The sequence below is a fragment of the Perna viridis genome, chromosome 1 (genome assembly GCF_037379345.1).
Source record: "Perna viridis isolate PV_CMFRI_1.1 ecotype Kerala chromosome 1, ASM3737934v1, whole genome shotgun sequence".
NCBI lineage: Eukaryota > Metazoa > Mollusca > Bivalvia > Mytilida > Mytilidae > Perna > Perna viridis.
Genome location: NC_142445.1, coordinates 45,342,769 through 45,363,610, shown reverse-complemented (window position 1 = coordinate 45,363,610; position 20,842 = coordinate 45,342,769). Strand labels below are relative to the sequence as shown.

The 20,842-nt window shown below is 34.9% G+C and overlaps 1 protein-coding gene across 1 annotated transcript; it reads left to right on the top strand.

Annotated features, from left to right (window-relative positions):
- Window positions 1-12,148: 12,148 nt before the first annotated feature.
- LOC148628965 (actin-2-like) lies at window positions 12,149-14,257 on the top strand. The gene is made up of 2 exons (XM_088541607.1): window positions 12,149-12,339; window positions 12,996-14,257. The coding sequence occupies exons 1-2, from the start codon at window positions 12,214-12,216 to the stop codon at window positions 13,998-14,000; spliced, it is 1,131 nt and encodes a 376-aa protein (XP_088397733.1). The 5' UTR covers window positions 12,149-12,213; the 3' UTR covers window positions 14,001-14,257.
- Window positions 14,258-20,842: the final 6,585 nt, after the last annotated feature.

Genomic DNA, 20,842 nt, shown 5'->3' with positions numbered 1-20,842 from the left:
TGCTTTTTCTATGTAAATACCATGCATTTGACTTAAGAGATGAAAATTGCTCTTCAAAACCTATTTATGTTCAATACATTACCTTTTAAGGACATTTTTGCCATATCAAATTACTTTCCGAGTTGTCGAACCACAATAGAAAAAAATACGAAAGACCATTTGAGCTCATTTTCGTAGACTAAATAAAAAATAACGCGAAACTTTCGCAAAATAATTCGAAACGTTTGTTTTGTAAGTATATATAAAAGAAGAAGAAAACGCGCGATTTGTCCGCCTGAATTTTTATACTAGAACTTTCTATGCTTTTTTCTAGAATTTTCAATTTTCCTTCTTTTGTGTTGGAGGTCAGAATGGAAGGATTTAAAACTGTTTTGTTCTTTAAATAAAGTAGTACTTATGTTTTGTTTGGTCAAACAAAGTCATTTATGAAACCAAAATAACATCAAACAAAAAACAAAAAACAAAAACGAAAACAGAATATAGGAGTAACAATCATCTTTGGTGTAAAGGTCATGATCCCTAAAATACTAAGACAACAGAAAAATATTTCATTCGTTTTATTAATGTCGGTAAGTGCTAGCTACCAAATATGTTTTAAGCAGGGTCGTACAAATTACCTAGCTCCCCCATTGATTATATAGCGATCACAATGAAGCTTTGATATAAAAAAAAAATAGCAGCCGTTATTGCTGCATCAATTCAATAAGCTTCGTGTTATAACGCGAACAATTGTTTTAGTCTATGAAAATGAGCTCAATGGTTTTTAATGGCTTTTAAGAAAACCAAGACAGCCTACACTCTACGTCAGATTCGGTAACAACCAAATCCTTTATCGACTACGTAGCTACTGCCATTACACAGAAACACCATTGCTATTTTCTCTTCAGTCAATTTATGTGGGGTTCGTTGAACAGCGGTACTTCCACTAGGTCCACAGGCATCAGTAGAGGACGTATGGTTAAATGTACTAATTCTAACCCAAAAGTCAATACTTAACCACTCACAGACTAAGATTTTACTTAATAGGTCAAGACAAACATACAACTATGAAGGACCCAGAACGGTAATTAACAACTTGAAAGAGGGCACCGGCTGCTTCAAGAACATGACCCAGCACCCACATACAAACATCTACACCCTACTCAAGTACCGCACAGAAAAGCAAATAGCCAATGAAGTTACCATGAGCCAGTACCAAGCCGGAGGTATCAGACCAGCCAAACCCCGAAAGTACACAGTGATCAACACCAGATTCCAACAATACAGAATGACGAAGTTGCAGTGACCATGCAAATAAACAGACATGGCTATGTGTTGCATTAGACAGGACATATACACTATTTGTGCTATTGGTATGCTCTTTAACTGAGTGTTTTATGTGTTGTGCTATTGGTATGCTCTTTAACTGAGTGTTTTATGTGTTTGACTTAAGTAGTGTTATAAATGTGAATTGTCATTATGAATTCAAAATAAAAGTATTAAATATTGACAGTGTTGTATTAATTGGTCATTGCTATCAATAATTAATAAACATGTATACACAGCAAAACTACAATCAAAACAATTCATGGTTATCCATCATTTGAAATTCCCGATTTTCCCACATACCTATACCTCATTGTCCCACAAAAAAATTCTTACCTGTTATACTTGTCATTTTCAAATGTGGGACAATCAGAAATAGCCAATGAGACAGACATCCACAAAAAGCCAAGCAACGAACAATTATAAACTAGATATACTGTGAGCAAGCTCGCAAAGAGAATACCCCCGTTATAAATGTACTTAAATGAATTGGATTGACTCATTTTGGTCTCATCTAACAGTATATTCCATCATGCATATCTGCACATGATACTCAACCTTCCTATAAAATTTCTTCAAAATCCTTTGAACGGTATAGGATGAGTTGCGCTTACAAGGTTTTAACATGTAAAAACCCTTAATTTGGATTATCTTTCCACGGAGTCCTCCGACAATTATTATATTCCTCCATGCACACCTATATATGATATCCAAACTTCCTATAAAATTTTATCAAAATACCTTGAGCGGTTAAGGAGGAGTTGCGCTTACGTGAAATGTGGACAGACGGACGTACAGACAGACCTGGTGATTCCTATATACCCCAAACTTTGTTTGCGGAGGTATAATAAACTTCTACAGGTCACCACTAGGACTTCAATGATGGACAAAACCCATACCATAAAGCGAGCAGTATAAGGGCCAAAAAATAAATGAAGTAAACCTATTCACAAAAGACGAAAATCGACCAAATCTTAAGGGGAAAAAGGTAAAACAAATAACAATGAACATAAAGACAACGAAAACCACTGGACTACAGGTTCTAAGGTTGGTAACGACAACCACTGGACTACAGGTTCTAAGGTTGTTAACGACAACCACTGGACTACAGGTTCTAAGGTTGGTAACGACAACCACTGGACTACAGGTTCTAAGGTGGGTTTGTTGGAGTCTTATGTCAGTTTCAGCAACATTCATTTCTAAAACAGACAGTGAACGAACAGTTCAATTTTATTTATCCTATTCAATATAATTTACATTCCGTAAAGTAAGTTTTTAACATGTTTATCGAACTTCTAAAGCTTATACACATCAACAGAATGGGATTTATAGTGTGAATCCTTTTGAAAATAGTGCATTTTAACTTATTTTTCTACTATTGTATTTCCATTTAGATATTCCTGAATGGAAAATCTGTTTGTTTGTTTGGTTGGTTTTTTTTTAGCTTGGAAAGGAAAAACTAAACTTCGAAGCCTTCAAATGAGAAGCTCTCACTTTCCGTGATTATGTCGGAATGTTTCATATTCAACTGTAATGAGATAAAATTGACCTTCCATTGTCATTTACACCTGTAAATAACAGGATTGTAATTTATGGTTATCCAAATAAAAGATACGGTGAAAGTTAAAGGACGCAACAATGCGAGAGCAAGAGGTTGAAGCTTGTTGATTCTATCTCTTAATGACATCATTTTCTTTTACCTACACACATTTAGTACCCGATTCGTATAATAATCGTAACGATACTGTACATATGATAGTTATATGATAGTCATTTGATAATCATATGACAATCATGGAAGATAATCATTTGACAATCATTTCAGAGACGCATATGACAATCATGGAAGATAATCATAAAAAAGATTACCTAAACTGAAGCATATGATTATCAGATCATGCTCGATTCATATGATAATCATATGTTGCAAATGTGTGGCTTTGTTGGCTGTGTAGTTCCAACTTGGCATAAAATATACCGGTAATATACAATGTTATAAATTAGTTTATATAAAAGTTTTCCCGTAGCATGAATGGGATACAAGTACCGTCTTCATAGAATACTGTATATTATAGTACCAACCCAGAGTAATCCGGAAATAATTGATTATCAAATAACTAGAATGTATAAAAAAAAGGTTATTCAAAACCAGCATATGGACTATCCAAAGTTATACACAATCCTTGGTACTGGCAAATAAAGCGACTGTTTACTCCAGGTCAGAAATAACCTGCCTGACAACTCTAGTATTGCAAGAGTAAGCGACTGTCGTGTAAGTGCAAAGTTCTGTATTTTAAAAGGGAATGGAAGACTAAGATACCATCTTACGACGCCCATGACCATCAGTTGTTAGGAGATTGATTTCATCACTACCGAAGTTTTATGGACTCGCGGATCGTTATGGTATATCCATCTGTACTGATTTGTTCAACGTCAGAGTTCCCCCTTCCTCTTTCGTCTACCCTGGCGGATTTTCAAGAAAATCAGAGGAAGCTTACCTTATTGGTGCACCTGGTCCATATTCCAAGTTTTAGTGGAGTCCGAGTAGCTCATTTACTTATTTATTTTGTGATAATTGTTGTGTGTGTCTGTTTTCCCAGTCTGGCCTTTGTTCCTGGATTTCATTCTTTTGATTTCCGCTAGAATCTTGGTTCTCTTGATTACTCTTTAGAAAGGAAATACTTTAAGGTTAACAAAACAACTAGTAACTCTAACGATATTAATTTTATATCAATGATGACCAGATTCCTGTCTGAACACCTGACCACTATAAACTTCAGAATATAAGAAGTTTTTCATGCCTTGATTTAAGCTCATACTGCACACTCCAATAAAATTGTGGTTATCTTCTACGTAAGGATATTAAGGACATACGAATATTATTTCAAAGCCCAAAATACAAGTTTTCAAGAAATCCATATTTTGACTAAAATTCTCGAATTTTTTATGAGTTTATAAAAGTCGAAATTTCAAGTTATTAACAAGTCAAAATTTACTTTAAAAATCTCGTTTCGAGTTAGAACTTCAAATTTCGATTTGTTTAAAGTTTCGACTTAATATAATATATGTATTTTCTGCAATTGTACCTATAATTATATATTTTTTAATATAGTAAGTGCTTATGAAAATAAACACTGCATTTCTACAATCGAATGGTTTTCAGAAGCATTAAATGTATTTTCTCGATCTTCTGGAAATACACAATTCCTCTGAGTTCTTGAAATAATAAAACCTAAAAAATGCACACAGGATTAATAACACAATATATTCAATAAAGGTCCAAAGATAACTTAGATTTCTTATATAGCAATCCGACACGGGAACTTGTCTCCTATACACTGTGGGTCTGTCTTGTATTCTTTGCCCCATAGGCTTCTATAGTAAACCTTAAATTTTCATGATTTTTTTTAAATAGACAAGGAGTTTCAATCTAACTTTTGATCATGTTTTTTTTCATAAAAGAAATGTTGAAAATCATTTGAGGTGCATTCAAGAAAAAAAAGCACGAGAACAGGTCGGCTTTTTCTAATTTCACTTTTATTTTGAGTTCATAAGACCCCTTTTCTGAAGCATTATTTTTCATGAAAATACTGTTTTACCTAAAAAACAAGCTTATAGTGTCATAGCATGATATTCACTCTGTACTTCTGATGAAAAATGATAATCATTTGTTAAAAAAAAAACAAAAAAAAAAAAAAAATAAAAAAAAAAAAAAAATAGAAAAATAGAAAAAGCAAAAAGAAAGCGCACGTACTATATTTTTAGCCTCCATGTTTTGACATATACCCGCTCAGGAATATAATATTATAGCGTAAGGTTTTCCATAATGGGTGAGTTACTGGTCCGAGGCTAGCCATATTGGCTACGCCTCAGTCCGATATTTCTAGCCGAGGACCAATAATTCAGCCAATATGGAAAATCTTACACAATTATACCTTTATTGACTAACTTGTCCAATATGCTAGGTCGAAATGGATTTTAACCAGTCCAATAAGACGTATTGGAGGGGTAAAAGTTGTATTGGACGTCTCAATCCCGTATTAGCGCACTTTTATAGTTTGTATTGTATTGGCAGTTTTGATCATATTTGCGCTAATATTCGAACGTTAGTCAATAATGAGCAATACAAGACTGATACCTGTGCAATCCGACTATCGACAAACTTCGGTCGAGTAGGTAATCATATATATTGCAAATGTGGATATGCTGAAAACGTGTTTCAATGAGTAACCTCTCATCAGAAACAGTAGAATCAAATACATAGAAAGATCTAAATCTAAAGATTAATTGTCCTGGACGGATCCAGATACTTTGAAAAGAAGGGTGGCCAGTCAGGGTTCCTCAGGAAAACAGAAAAAGGGGGATGCTAGGGCATTATTCACATTTGTTTAATTTTCGACATAAAAAACGACAAATTTCAAATAAAAAAGGGGGGCCAATTCCCTGCACCCCAGCCCCTGGATCCGCCACTGTTGTATACAACCAAAACCAAAACTCCCGAAATAGGAAACAAAATCCATCAACTAGGGGTGCTACCATGTGCAATACAAAGAATGAAGCCTCGGTGTTATAGGTATTTTTAAATTTTGTAATACTATAAAATATCATATAATTTGGGTACAGACAAGTCTGACCACTGGAATGGTGAATACCCTCGGGGGTTCTTTGATCCACCAGGAGTGGCATCGAACTATTTGTACAATACGGCAGAACTGAGATGTATAACAGATTCGTTTTAACTTTGGGTATAAAAGTTAAAAAAGTAGTTTCATTCAAATACACAGCAAATCACAGAGTATTCATTAATAAAAAAAATCACAATATCCCAATATTGATACCAATTCTTGTTATTTTGTAGAGATCAAATAGTGTTAGGCTGGGTATTAGGTTATTTTGTTTTAGAGGTGAATTCACAATTTTTTTATATATATATATGCCACAATATTAAGAAAGTTTGTACTGAAGAGATAACGATGAGGTAAACTAGGATTATTTTTGTTCACGATCAGGAAGTCGACGGTCTAGGATTTACATACTAGTATCCCATAAAAATATCAATTCGAATTTGGATTTTTTTTGCGAGTGTATGTTTGTGTGTGTTAAACTCAGTCATAATTTAAGCATCACTCGAGATATAATAAATTATTTAATCTAGTGTTATGTACAAGTCTGGTTCAAATATCAACTGACGTATATTTAACCAAATACATGTTTTTTTTTCTCAATGTGGGAAGAACGTGGTAGAATATTGTTTGTGACAACGCACTTAGATATCATACCAAATACTCTAACCTTCAACTTTTCCTTATTCAATCATGCAGTTTTTATGCAAGAAAAATATTTGTCAGATCCCTGTATCGTTGTTTTGTACCGATTTATTCACTAAGTGCATGATTTACCATCAAGTAACTTTTAAGACCGCTGAATTTGCGGGTTTCATTTTTTCTTTTTTATATATATTTGGGTTTTGTTTTTCTTGGTTTTGATTACTTATTTATTTATGTATGTTTATTGTACTCTTTAGAGAATAAATATATAGTTATCGTTTTAAACATTTTTCTTTCATCAATCGCCCTTTTTCTTTTCTTTTTTTCAAAATTTTCTAAAATATGCAAGGTTAAAAAATCTAAAACCTAAAAGTGATATCGACTTCTGATATAAGGATAACTCGTGTTTAAATATCAAATTGAGTCTACTACGTTCATCATTATTTTCAAGTTACAGGTTTTGAAAGGTCAACACAATAACCCAAAGAGCAACCGAAAAGGAAATCATTATGACACAATTCTTTCATGTATTATCAAAATTAGAAGTTCGTTTTCAAGGACAGATGTGCATTGCATCCTTTTTGTATTGTTAATTCTGTCTTCAATATAACACCACAATATCGTCAGGGATCCAGGATTTCGTGTTAGGGTGGATGGTATTGAATTAAAGGCCGAATGCAACGAGGCAAGAAAATGGGGTGAATTTATGAAAAAATCTACATTTCATGCTAACCAAAATCATTTTTCCCCAGTTTTACGGTCCTGTCCCTACGTTTCCTCACCTGGACGCCACAGAGTAAAACAGTAAACGAAAGAGGTTGTGTCAGTATAAATGTAGACAGTCAAAAATATCAAAATTACTTTGGATAAAAGTACTTGTTGCAAAAGTGTTAGTATCTGGTTATCCAAAATTTGCCAATCTACTGAAAGTCTTGCACATATAGATCACGATATAGATTACTTAAGATATATACAACCAACAATAATTCAATTAGACATAATGAATTTCCCGCACTCTACATGGAAGCTTACGTTTTACAAAAAAGACTCGCATTAGAGAACTGCTTTAAAAACTTTTATGTGTAGGAAAAACAGATGATACCCCGCATATAAAGTGTTTCTAAACAATGCACAAAGGAGTTGAGTGCAACGAAGGGGAAACGAACAAAGATCTGAAATTTCTTAATAGCCGCAGGACTCGTGTAATCTACAAAGCTTGTATCTGTAACAATTATATTACTATTCGGCTTGTCGATGCAATGTTTATTAATCTAGTGTAGGACATAAATTGGATATGGAATTGTAAAAATAAAGAAAAACACGGCTAAAACGATGATTATTCTGGAAGTGTAAGGCTAAAACGATGAAGTAATATAGTTCAACTATCAAATGCAACAATAGAGAAAAATGTTAATAAAAAAATCAAAACCCTGATAATTATAATATGCACAGTTTCAATACATGAACACATCCCAGCAAAGTGAATGCTTCCAAGGACTAAAACTGTGGTAGGAATGATCCGAGTAACCAGCAAACCTACTATAGGTATATGGGGCGGACGAACAATTACAGGGGTACTAAGAATATGCCAAAAATTTGTTGTAAGGTGCATAAAAGTAGTTTTTATGCTTATCCGATTACTGGTCATCTGCGGATCAATTCGAAGATTTGTACGAATGATACTCTATAATGATATGTATGTAAAAATGCAAGAGAGAGGACAAAATATTCTTCATTTCATGAGCCCACTGATAAAATTCTATGATGTAATTTCCTAAAATTGTACCAGGTTGAACGATCTATCAAATAAAAGCACTACAACTTCGTACTTTATATGGTCTTATATATGCAACTGTCAAAAGATAGGTGAAAGGCTGTTTAATACACAGTACATGTCTATGAATGAAATACCTTAAGAGGGAGTTCTTTATATATCACTTATGTCAGTGTATAATCTGTTGAGTAGATATGAAATCTACACCTTAAAACTAGCGGTTTTAAAATGTCAATGGTCTGACGTTTTAAACTCTAATAAATTTCCAAATATGGACATGTTTTTGGTGATTTCGTTAAAAGGCTAAGTCGGGATTTATTGTATGGTCAGGTACACAGTTTAAACTTGATATCGACAAGATAGCATGGCCGGCTAGTTAACAGTTCAGCATTTTACAGTTGGGACGCTAGGGGGTGTTTTGGGGTGGGAAAACCCCAGTTTATGTGGAATTTTTTTGTTATTCCATGCAAATTTTGGCAAAACAGCAAATAATAGCCTGGAACCCCTTTTTAAAATTTCGGGACCTGCCCTGCATTTTACACTTACACATATGTAGGCTAAATGAAGTTGGTTACTACTCACTACTGCACAATAATCATGCAATGCAAATGTAGTTCATGTATTTTCTCATTTGTAATTAGGTGTATTTAATATATACGGTAATACATACATGTATTATTACCATCTTTTCAAGTAGGCTTTACAGTTAAAGAGATGGGTAAAATGCGACTGTCGATTGACTTCCGCCTAGTGAGGTCATTGCATATAGCTTGGTCCAAAATAGCATAAATGATATTTAAAAAAAAATGTGTTCATTAGATTAAAACATTAATTGTGATCCGTAGAAGGCTTGAATACAAAAGTAACAGTAAAAATGGGAGAAATTTATACTAAGGCTGACTGTGGCAATTATTTGAATTTAATAATAGTACCAAAATCTTGTTTAATAGAAACTAATTTCTTGATTTAAAAAAAACTATGTTTGTAAATTGGTACAAACAGTAAAAATCGCCTGCACTTAAACCAAATTAAGATGACCCTATTATGTGTTTCAATAAACTTCCTCTTTAGTTGCTTCTAGCCCACAGCTTCAATTTTATATCTACTTAGAAGCTTCCTGGATAAGCTTCCTCATTCAAAGGCTTATTAAACACTAACATTACTGTAATGATTATGATAATTAAAATTAGAGATTTTGTACAGATTACAGTGTCTGGGCTCCTGTGGTCCCTCGTGCATAGACGACCTGATACTTTGAGAAAGACACTAACGAAGTCAGATACGCTCTTGTTATCCCTTTCAACAGTAAATTCCATGAAAACAAAAAATAAATACGACTGAACGAGTGGACTGGACAAATATGCACAAGCGATATCTATACATCCGTGCAGACGTTCAACTATAGACCGCGTGAATCACTCTCCCAATACAATGTTTTCTTACTCGCCGACAAAGATTCATTGTCCGTGGTGACATGATCGATTATTGAGTCATTGCCATCTGCTGAATCAATCTATCAACGCATGTCTAAGACTTAGTAATTGACGTACCATTCATTTTGTCATATATTTCGACATGGTCATCAAAACGTGTACGTATTATATAAGATACACCAGTCGAAATGGTTGATGATTGTTATTAACTGAGAACTTATTTGCGCTGGATCTTAAATAGTTTTTTTTTCATTTCCTTAGCTTTTGGCTTTTTCTAAAGCCAATTTGTATGCTAAATTATTTTAACGTACACAACCACCCGGTGTTTAGCTAAATGTCCAAATTGTTACAAATTCAGTCAACGCATTTTACAATACCTTAATAAATGTGCTATCAAAAAGTTTTTTACCCTCTAATTTTTGCTGGTGCTCTAACCAGTGTGAATTGTGCATATATTATCAGTTTTGTTTGTTTGTTGTTTGTTGGGGTTTAACGTCCGAGCAGCAATATTTCAGCTATATTCAGACGATGAACATGATATTGATAATAAAATGAACATGAAATGGTGATGAAATGAAAAAGGGATGGGACACAGGGACAATGGGGTCGACAAATTTAGATTGCCACCGAAAATAGGGAGAGGTGGGTAGGGTCGGGCAATTTAGCCTCCTGTGGCGGAGCCCTATGGTTCCTACTCCGGGAGAATACCACAGTAGGGTTCTTTAACGTGCGAGGAACGTGGCATCTTTCCCAACACGATGCACCACTATGGTTTGCGGTCAGGTTTTCCGTACTATAGCCTGACAACCCCAGCATGCAACACGCCAGGGGTACCCCATTCCACCACCTGGGGCACACATCCCAGTAGCTCTGTGGGCAGAGCGCCCCAGCCCCGGCTAGGGTTCTGAGCACTATTTAGTCGCCTTTTACGACAAGCCTAGCGGTGCTGCAGGCCTATTCTTTTAACACCCGGACCTGCACGGGGCTATATTATCAGTAATATACTTATCATTTGTATCTGATTGCAAGAAAATTTGATATTAAATTGGTCCTTAATTGGAAATATAGGGGAAAAATATTCATACACTACCCAGTTCCCTTTACATAGTTGCCACTTGGGTTAAAACTAGCCTTAAAATACCATCCTCTGTAAGCTTTTTCTGAACTTTGTTTGACTTATAGAAAACAATACCTATTTATCGCCTGAACTATTACAAAGAATCATTTTGTAAATATTTAATCGATTATTGTACATGACATATTCATGAGAAAATATCTGTAGGGGGTGTTGATGTCAATCATTAGTTATGTATTATTATATGTGTATATTTTAAAAATGCGATTACTGTCATCCGTGTCTGAAAAATTAATTAAGAGTCTGCCTTCTATTTTAGAAAAAGTGCAAGGAGTCTGTAAGCTACATGTATATACGGGCGTGAAAACGACAAATTATATTCATCCTCCTCTAAACCCCAGATGAAAATAAATATGTGACGTGTCAAGCAATAAAAATCCCAAATCAAACATCCATGTATGAACTTGAACAAAAGCCCACCATTTCTATTCTCCGTACGCGTCCACGTTCTCTTGAACCACGATTAGCATATAACACGTATAATATTAATAATCCAGTAGAACTGTATTAAAAAATATATTTCCTGGGAAATGCTTGTGTGATACAACTTTTGTTAAACGTGATATTTTTGGAGATAAATCCTCCAAAAAAAAAATGGGATGCCAATCTTAAATATCCATACAAATATTTGTCATACAGAAAATCCAATTCGTTTCTTTTAAATATATTTAATAACAAAATTAATTGGCGTTAATAAGGTAGTTGACAGTTCCATATATATTAAATATTTAAAATTGTTGTAATAATGAAGAAATTGTCATTAAATTGAATCACATCCGTTTTTTTTTTTTTTCATAACTTATTCCATCGATAGGAAAACATATGCCTCGAATTGATACGCATTCCAAACAGTACACAAACATGTTTTCTTATTTGTGACAATACGCAAATAATGACAGTTACTTATCATCGTAATTCTTTCCATAACGGAACAATCAAATTTTATCACACCTGTATGATTAACCTGAAATGCCACACTAACGAGTTGTAAATACCTGTGTGGACTACACCTTTAGGCTGAAATTTTTAATGAATATTCAGTAGCTTGGTCAATCAATAAACAGAACGTTTACCATAAACAGTCATGAACGTTGGTTATTTCAGTAGTTTTTCCGAGAATCGTATGCAAATGAGTCACAGTGGATTGCCTTATAAGGCAATTTTTGTCCTCACTCATAGAGTGCAAAGGTGACAAAACCCAGCGAATAAAACTAGCGTGGATTTCAAATTCTTCACAGTTGATCGTTGCGAACGGAACAGTAAGGTTGTAACTTAAGCCAAATAAAACAAAAATTCAAAATGTCTGATGACGATGTAGCCGCTTTGGTCATTGACAATGGATCTGGAATGTGTAAAGCAGGATTCGCTGGAGATGATGCTCCAAGAGCTGTTTTCCCTTCCATTGTCGGAAGACCTAGACATCAGGTAAGAAAATTAGAAATTTTATGATTTTTTTTTTATTTTGCTCTGTTTGGATTTTACATATGTTTTTTGTTAGAAATTATCTAAGCATGATTTTGTTTAACTGCTGTAATTTCCAATTCATTCTTCAACTTGAGACATTCGTGAATGAATATTTCCCTCGATCTTTTCTTTACTTTAGTTCATATTTAGCCTTATTAATTTGAGTAATTATAAATGTCGAAGGTAATAAGTCATTTGTGTTTAAGAACATGAAGTTCATGACATTCAAATGGACGCTAAGGGTATGCACATGTGTATCGAAATGCCGGTTTCCTTATAAGGCACCATCTGGGGCGTGGTCAATATTGACCCTCGAAGCGCATTTAAAAACTGTTTTATTTTCTTGTTGACTTTCTTCAAACTTGCATAGTTAAAAGAATTATATTCAGTATGCTATTGTTGTGAACACTCTTTCCAATTCTTTTTATTTCGAAAACCACACCTAATATGGTCAAGCCACATGGTATTCGCGTCTGCGCAGTTACTTGACAGGTGTGTCATGAATGGGCGTGGTTGTTCAAAATGATAAGTTTCGCCGAGTATTAGGCCAGCACTAGATATTTTAAAAGAAATTGAAATGCGTGCAATTCAGTTACCCTCTTCTTTAATAATTTCAGGGTGTAATGGTTGGTATGGGTCAGAAGGACAGCTATGTTGGAGATGAAGCCCAGAGCAAGAGAGGTATCCTCACACTCAAATACCCAATTGAACACGGAATCGTCACAAATTGGGACGATATGGAAAAGATCTGGCATCACACTTTCTACAACGAACTCCGTGTTGCACCAGAAGAACATCCAGTTTTACTGACAGAAGCCCCACTTAACCCAAAAGCCAACAGAGAAAAGATGACACAGATCATGTTTGAAACCTTCAATTCACCAGCTATGTACGTTGCTATCCAGGCCGTACTGTCTCTGTACGCTTCTGGTCGTACAACCGGTATTGTGTTGGACTCTGGTGATGGTGTGACCCACACTGTCCCCATTTATGAAGGTTATGCCCTTCCTCACGCTATTATGAGATTGGATCTCGCCGGACGTGACCTTACAGACTACCTTATGAAAATTCTTACCGAGCGTGGTTATTCATTCACAACCACAGCCGAGAGAGAAATTGTCAGAGACATTAAAGAAAAATTGTGTTATGTAGCTTTAGACTTTGAACAAGAAATGGCCACGGCCGCTTCTTCATCCTCATTGGAGAAGAGCTACGAACTTCCCGATGGTCAAGTTATCACCATTGGAAACGAAAGATTCCGTTGTCCAGAAGCCATGTTCCAACCATCTTTCTTGGGAATGGAATCCGCTGGTATTCACGAAACAACATACAACAGCATTATGAAATGTGATGTCGATATCCGTAAAGACTTGTATGCCAACACTGTACTTTCTGGTGGTTCTACAATGTATCCAGGAATTGCAGACAGAATGCAGAAAGAAATCACCGCACTTGCACCTAGCACAATGAAGATTAAAATCATTGCTCCACCAGAAAGGAAATACTCCGTCTGGATTGGTGGTTCCATCTTAGCCTCACTTTCAACATTCCAACAGATGTGGATTAGCAAACAAGAATACGACGAGTCTGGTCCATCCATCGTACACAGGAAGTGCTTCTAAACTACAAACTGACATTATTAACTTGCAATTGTTATCGTTATATTCTATGGTGCAGAAAGCAACACTTTAAGCTAGAATTGTTAATATAAAGATCTGATTTTTAACTGAGATCTGAAGAATAGATCTGCACCGTTCGGTACGGTCCCGTGTAATGGAGAACTCCAGCCTAGGGGAAGGCATTTCATTAAGAACTATATTTTGTACCATTTTTATAGAGTTCTTCGTTGTACACAAATAAAACTGTCAAAAGCCCTAAATAGTTATACGTGTATTAAGGCATGAACTTGTGATTGTCATTCCGTTGACTGGCAAAAGGAAAGCTTAGAGATATTGTCAGTTATTTAGTAGTGATTGGTCAAAGAATATTGAAATTAGACCGTCCAGTCCTGCTGTATATATTCGGCATGTTCGACATGCTAGGATTTCAACCAGCTTCATTTGAAAGTTATAGACCCCCTCCTCCCTTTAGAACTAGGGTTCCGAGCTTGCTCTCATGAAAACAGTTGACCTTGACAAAATCCATCAATCGCCCCATGTAATGGTGATTCAGAAGAAAAACGAACGTACCGGTATTCAATACAGTAAAAAATGCACAAGAAACAATCATTATGGTCATTACAGATCCAAAAATGTTTGCATTGAACAAAGACGGATTTCAATTTCCCAATAAATAAATCGAATATTACTGGATTCAAAATATACGAAATTTAATAACCGATCGGCTATTTAGATATTTACTTTTTTATCCTGTCAATCATGGGCCCTTGTCAGGCAAGATACATGTAACAGAAATCATAATACATTTGTTATTAACAACATGCATGTTCTTGGTTACAAGACCAAAAAAATGTATATGTAACTTGTGAACAAATTAAAGAACAAAATCTCATTTGCAGTAGTTCCTCTCATGATCTTATGAAAAATTGAACAGACCCCGTGCGGACGCATCATGTGTTCGTATCTTACAACGTCCCAGCTTCACCTTTAAATTAGAAAAAATGTTAATTTACCGTAACGTTTTTTTTTTGGCAAAACTAAAGAAAAACAAGGTCATGTATTTTTTAACATAACAACTAAAAATCATATACATCCCAAAACAACCTCCAAAGCTCTGAGAATGATAAGTAATTCCATGATGTTGAGGATTTTTTTATCCAAATTACTTAATCACTTATCGTTAATATTAAAAGGGTATTTGCAGACGTGCAGCTGGAATGTGTTAACCTTTTAACCACTTAATGATATGGTCATTATTTTAAGTTTCTAATAAAAAAAAACAAACAACTTTCTTGTATTGAGATATTCCTCTCCCCAGAGCTTGCCGAAACTACGCAGACTTTTTGTATCGCGCTAGAACTCTTTAACAAATAGGCTTCTTGAACAGGGTTATGTTGCTACAAGATTGAAGTCATCACTACAGAAGTTGTATGGTCGTCATCCTGAACTCGTGGATCGTTATGGTGTATCCATCAGCACCATGAAAACTGATTTATTCAATGAGTTATAGTTTTCCTTTCCTCGTTTGTCTACCCCGGACTTGACTTTTTTATGAGCAATACGGCGGGTGTTTCTAGAAAAGCAGAAGACGCTTACCCTACCGGTGCACCTGGTCCATGCTCCCAGTTTCTAGTGGAGTCCGAGTTGCTCATTTACCTTTGTTACTTTGTATGTATGATTTTAGTTACTTTATGTTCTTTGTTGTGTATGTTTTCCATGTCTGGTCTTTGTCCCTGGATTACATTCTTTTGATTACTGCTATACCCTTGGTTCCCTTGATTACTCTCCCACTATCCACCCTGTTGTACATGCTAGAAATGAATATTGTATGTTATATAACTCCTCCAATGACTTAAAAATTAGTTCAAACAACAATATACGAAAGTATTGTCTATCAAACTACCATATTAACTTCAGTCCTTGTGTGGTTGATTATTACTGTACTTATAGCCCCCTCCACGGGTAATAGTAAACCTGTGTATTCTTTGTTTCATTTGGTCTCAGCGCATTTTTTTTCTAATAATAAAACTCACGGGAAATAGACAAACTGAAAAGGTAAGTACTCTATAGGCTCTATAAAAGGAATTTCTTTCGAATGTGGAATTTGGGAAAAAAACAATGCAAGTCATTTTTATTGCGATCTCGGGTAGCATGAGGTAACGTATAGAAAAAAAAATATTGCTAATAATTATAAGTAGTCCTACAACAAACATCATATATCATAAAGGAGTCGTACGATTGGTTTTTTTTTAGAATAGTAAGATAACACAAGTATGGGTTGTCTTTAATAAATTTACCACCAGCAGAACCTTATAACCGGTATTTCTGAAAAAAAAAGAATTGCGGAATGCCTTGAAGAAAGTAACTAGGATATCTGGTTCGTCTGAAATAGATGGCTAGTTTTAAATATTTGCAGGTCGCCAACATGTTTAAAAATTTAATTTTTAGTCCGAAAAAATGACAACCCTAGCACGAATCCAGTATTTAGGATGGATAAAAACAAACTGTAATTCTAAGCGATTGTGGTAAATTGCTATATTTATTAATGAAATTGTAACTCAATGGTCCAGCATGATATGGAAAAAATCCTTGATTCTTATGGTGCAAATAAATTAAATTATATTAGAAAGGACTCCTATATAAATCGGCCCGTGGATGAATCACTGGGACTGGTCCCCACTAACAACTGGCACGGGGTGTGGACTTGCGCTTCCCTATTAAAATGGGGGGGGTGCATGAAATCTTAATTTTTACCAAATTCTATTTCCAAAATTTCACTCGATGAATTTCATTAACGCCCCCAACATGAAACCAAACCTGAAAATACTGAATCCACTCCTGCTGACTATGAAATTTATGACGAGACACAAGTTTTAGCAACAGAAAGTTAATTCGTAAGTGCAAACAACACCCATGAAACAGAGATCTTACAATACAATTATGAAATAGTCATTTTTTTTATTTATTAACTACCTTATATACTGTGCGTACGAGGGTTACTTCTGGTTCAAAGAGGGACAACTCAGTTTTTTTCTTGATGATACACGTACGGATGTGTCAGAAATACAATTATAAATGGTTACTGTAAGTATGAAACCAGTGGCGGATTCGGGATGGGGGTGAAAGGCTACGTTCGCCCCCTTAAAATGGAGCAAATGTATATTTTTTCATGATTTTAAAATTGCAGGTTATTTTAAAGTGTACATCCTTGTAAGTACCAAAATTCAACGAGTAAAAAAATGTTTGATGAGATGATAAACAAAATTTTTGATCCAATCAGCCTAAATATGATCAAAAATTGCCAAGACAATAAAGATAAAAATGTGTGCCCATACGGGATTTAGCCACCCATTACGGGATTAATTCGCTTAACACGGGACTTAGTCGTCCAATACGTCATGTTGGCCTGGTTAAAATCCATATCGACCTAGGTCGATATAAGGCTAGAAACCACTAATTCCACTTCCCATAGGCTTCTATGCTAATTTCACAATATTCAATGGCTTCTCTGGACTTTACCTTAACTTTAACCTACAGAGGTCTATATATCAGCATGATTCTACATATGTCAACTCACAATCCTCAGAATGGCATGTGGGGTTAGCAGACTTGCAGTGCAGTACTGGTCACCGGAAGTGATGGGTCTATAAATAGCAAGGGAAATCCCAGTGTTTTCACAAGATAGGGGTATATTTAGAAATCATTATGGAGATTAGGCTTCACATCACAAGGAGCAAAATGCACCTATAAAATGTACAGACATGTTTTTCCTTTCAGAAACTGTTTAAATTTTTTAAATAAGATGATAACTTTTTTCACAGCACTATGAGGAACAGGGGTAATGTCTGCGTAGGACTATTTTTGCGTACGTTCCAAATGCTCATTGGTTGAATTGGCGGTCTGTAACCTATAATGTATTTGACTAGTTAATCAATAAAGGTATAATTGCGTAAGGTTTTCCATATTGTCTAAGTTATAGGTCCAAGGCTAGCAATATTGTAGTGAGGCCTCGGACCAATAACTCCGCCAATATGGAAAACCTTTACGCAATAATACTATAATTATGACAAATCAAAGCATGCAATAGCATGTGGAACACGAAAAAAAAGAGTTATTTGCCGAGTGTTCCATAAAACATATCATTAACTTACTACAATATGTACAGAAATGTCCATCCTTTATGAACCGAAAATTTTGACAACTGGTCATTACGAACCGGAAATCCCAACGGCCGGTCATTACGAAATCACAGCCAATCATTACGAATTCGGAAACGGGGCATCAATACGGGACCATTATGGACTAAATCAAAATGGCGTACATTTCTTACAATAAGTGTCAACTTAAATTAAGAGTGAACTAATGATTCAATTCATTAGATTAGGACATTTAAAGTTGCTGAAAGATTGTACTAGGACTGAGTATATTGAATTGTTTAATCTTCTATACTATACTACTATAAATTTACGATTTTTTGGGGGGGAAAGGGGTATTATTGGAAAAGACAAAAAACCTTCATGATGATTTATATTCATAAATATTTGATTATCGATTTATGAACTTATTTAAATTTATGGTGATTACAGAAATCATATGTATTAATAGTAGATTCTGACTATGTCCTGAAATAAAGTTGGTTAATAAAAGTATCTATGCATGGCCTTTTCCATAGTGGTCCTGTAAAATGCCCTTGGTATTAATATAATGGTCTCGGATGGCTGTAATGACCCTCGGCGTTGCCCCGGGCCATTATAACATTCCGAAGCCATTATTAAAACCTCAGGCATGTTACAGGACCAGTATGGAAAAGGCCATACACTACATGCACTGAGCCTTCATAATTGTTTCAGAACATTTCTTATTTAATTTCTCGCACATTTAGTCACTCTTCATTTTTATTTTTATAACACATATATTTTAGTGTTACCAGTTTTTAATTTCAGTACTTTACATTGGCATATAATTTGCATAATCATATACTACTACTCCACATTAAGTTACTGATCGGTGCCGTGTTTACTGTCATAACGTCATAGTTCTAGCTTTTTACATGTGTTCTATGTGTTTTTTGTTTTTATTTTTATTTTTCTTTGTATGAGAACGGGAAGTTTACATTAAAAGATGAAATGATCGGTAAGCATTAAACACTGCCCAGTTTCCGGTTCAGACACAGGAGCTTGTTAGATTTGACTATATACTAGTATAGTCATTGCCTGTTGTTTAATCTGGTTCCCTGGTCAATATCTACAAATTTTCGTAAAATTACAGGTTACTATCAAATTTTTAGCAACCCAAAGATCGCATTTGAGAGTACCTTGTGGAGCGAAAACATTATCCGCACTTCCTGGTAACCAGTTGTTTTGATTGAAAAACATTCGGGTACTATACTGGCATGGTGATGTTAGACCTTCAGAAGGCGTTCGACACGGTCGACCATAGCATAATTTGAAAAAAAAATGAAACTTATGGGCATTGATTCTATAAAATGGTATGAATCTTATCTTCATTTTGTCACAATGATTAGCTCTAATATCGTGATATTGGTAAAAAGCTATCGCAAAAATATATATGTCGAAGCTACATATTGGCATGACTCTCTATAAGTCGTGATAATTAACTCGAACGGTCGACATAATTATCCTTACTATCACGAAAAATTATCGCGACTTTTTGAGATAAAATTGTCATTTATGTCGACAAAATACACCAATTATCACGACTTTTCGAGATAATCTTTCGCGACTTTTATTTATCACGATGACAGAAATAGACTTCCATAGTCTTCTTTTCTGCAATTTTAATTCTTTGTTCAGTCGAATTCTTTCCGCTGATGATAACGTCCTGCTTGCCTGTTGAAAATTTAATTTGTGAACGTAAATTCCATGCATCACGCCAATTTTTTCCCCAGAAAACAAACGCATAACAAGACTTTGGACATTTATTTTATCACATATCTTTTAACTTAATTGTTCAACTGATTTCTTTTTATAGTACAAAATAGTACAACATATGTTCGTTCGTTCGTTCGTTCGTTTGTTTGTTTGTTTGTTTTGTTTTTTGTTTTTTGTTTTTGGTTTGGTTTGATTTGGTTTTGTTTTTTTGTTTTGTTTTTTTCCATTCAGAGGGACATGGGATAAGAATGTATGTGACCATAAAAAACAGAAGTTAACCTTTCAGTAATTTTTATAAATGTTGCTATTCTGAAATAAATGAAACACTGGCGGACATATTAGGATGTTTTCGAGGTTTAAGGCATTTTTTGTTTATAAGTATATGTAGAAGTTAGCCCAAATAAAATGAGCAAAAAGAGACTGGAACCCATTTCTTTATCGGCATCATTGCCCCCCTTTTTTGTAAATATTTGAACCCTCCCCAGCATATAATGTTGAGACAGCTCTTTTGAGTGGTACTCAGCATCGCTTTGTATATTTTCCTTTCTATGATCGATAACTACAATCGTATGTCCTTCCTGACTAAAATATGAGTCTAATAACTTGAACATCGACATAGTTTATTCGGTAAAATGCTTTGAAATGAATAGAGGTTAAACGTAAACTACTATAATATAAATATGTATATATTCGACAGTTCTAACATCGTTGGGAATTTTTCAGACCCTTCTATAGTTTACATTATCTTTCCTGTATCGATTTGATCCGATAGTGCAGTGAAGCAAATAGAGTCGTCACATTCTGAGACGTATATATATATATAGAGAGAGAGAGAGAGGGGGGGGTCTGAACAATTCCAAACTATGTTAAAACTGTCAAATTTGCGATGCAAATTTATGGTCGTTCCCTCCGCGAGACTCGAACTCGTACCGCTGTGTCATCTATGGTAACACC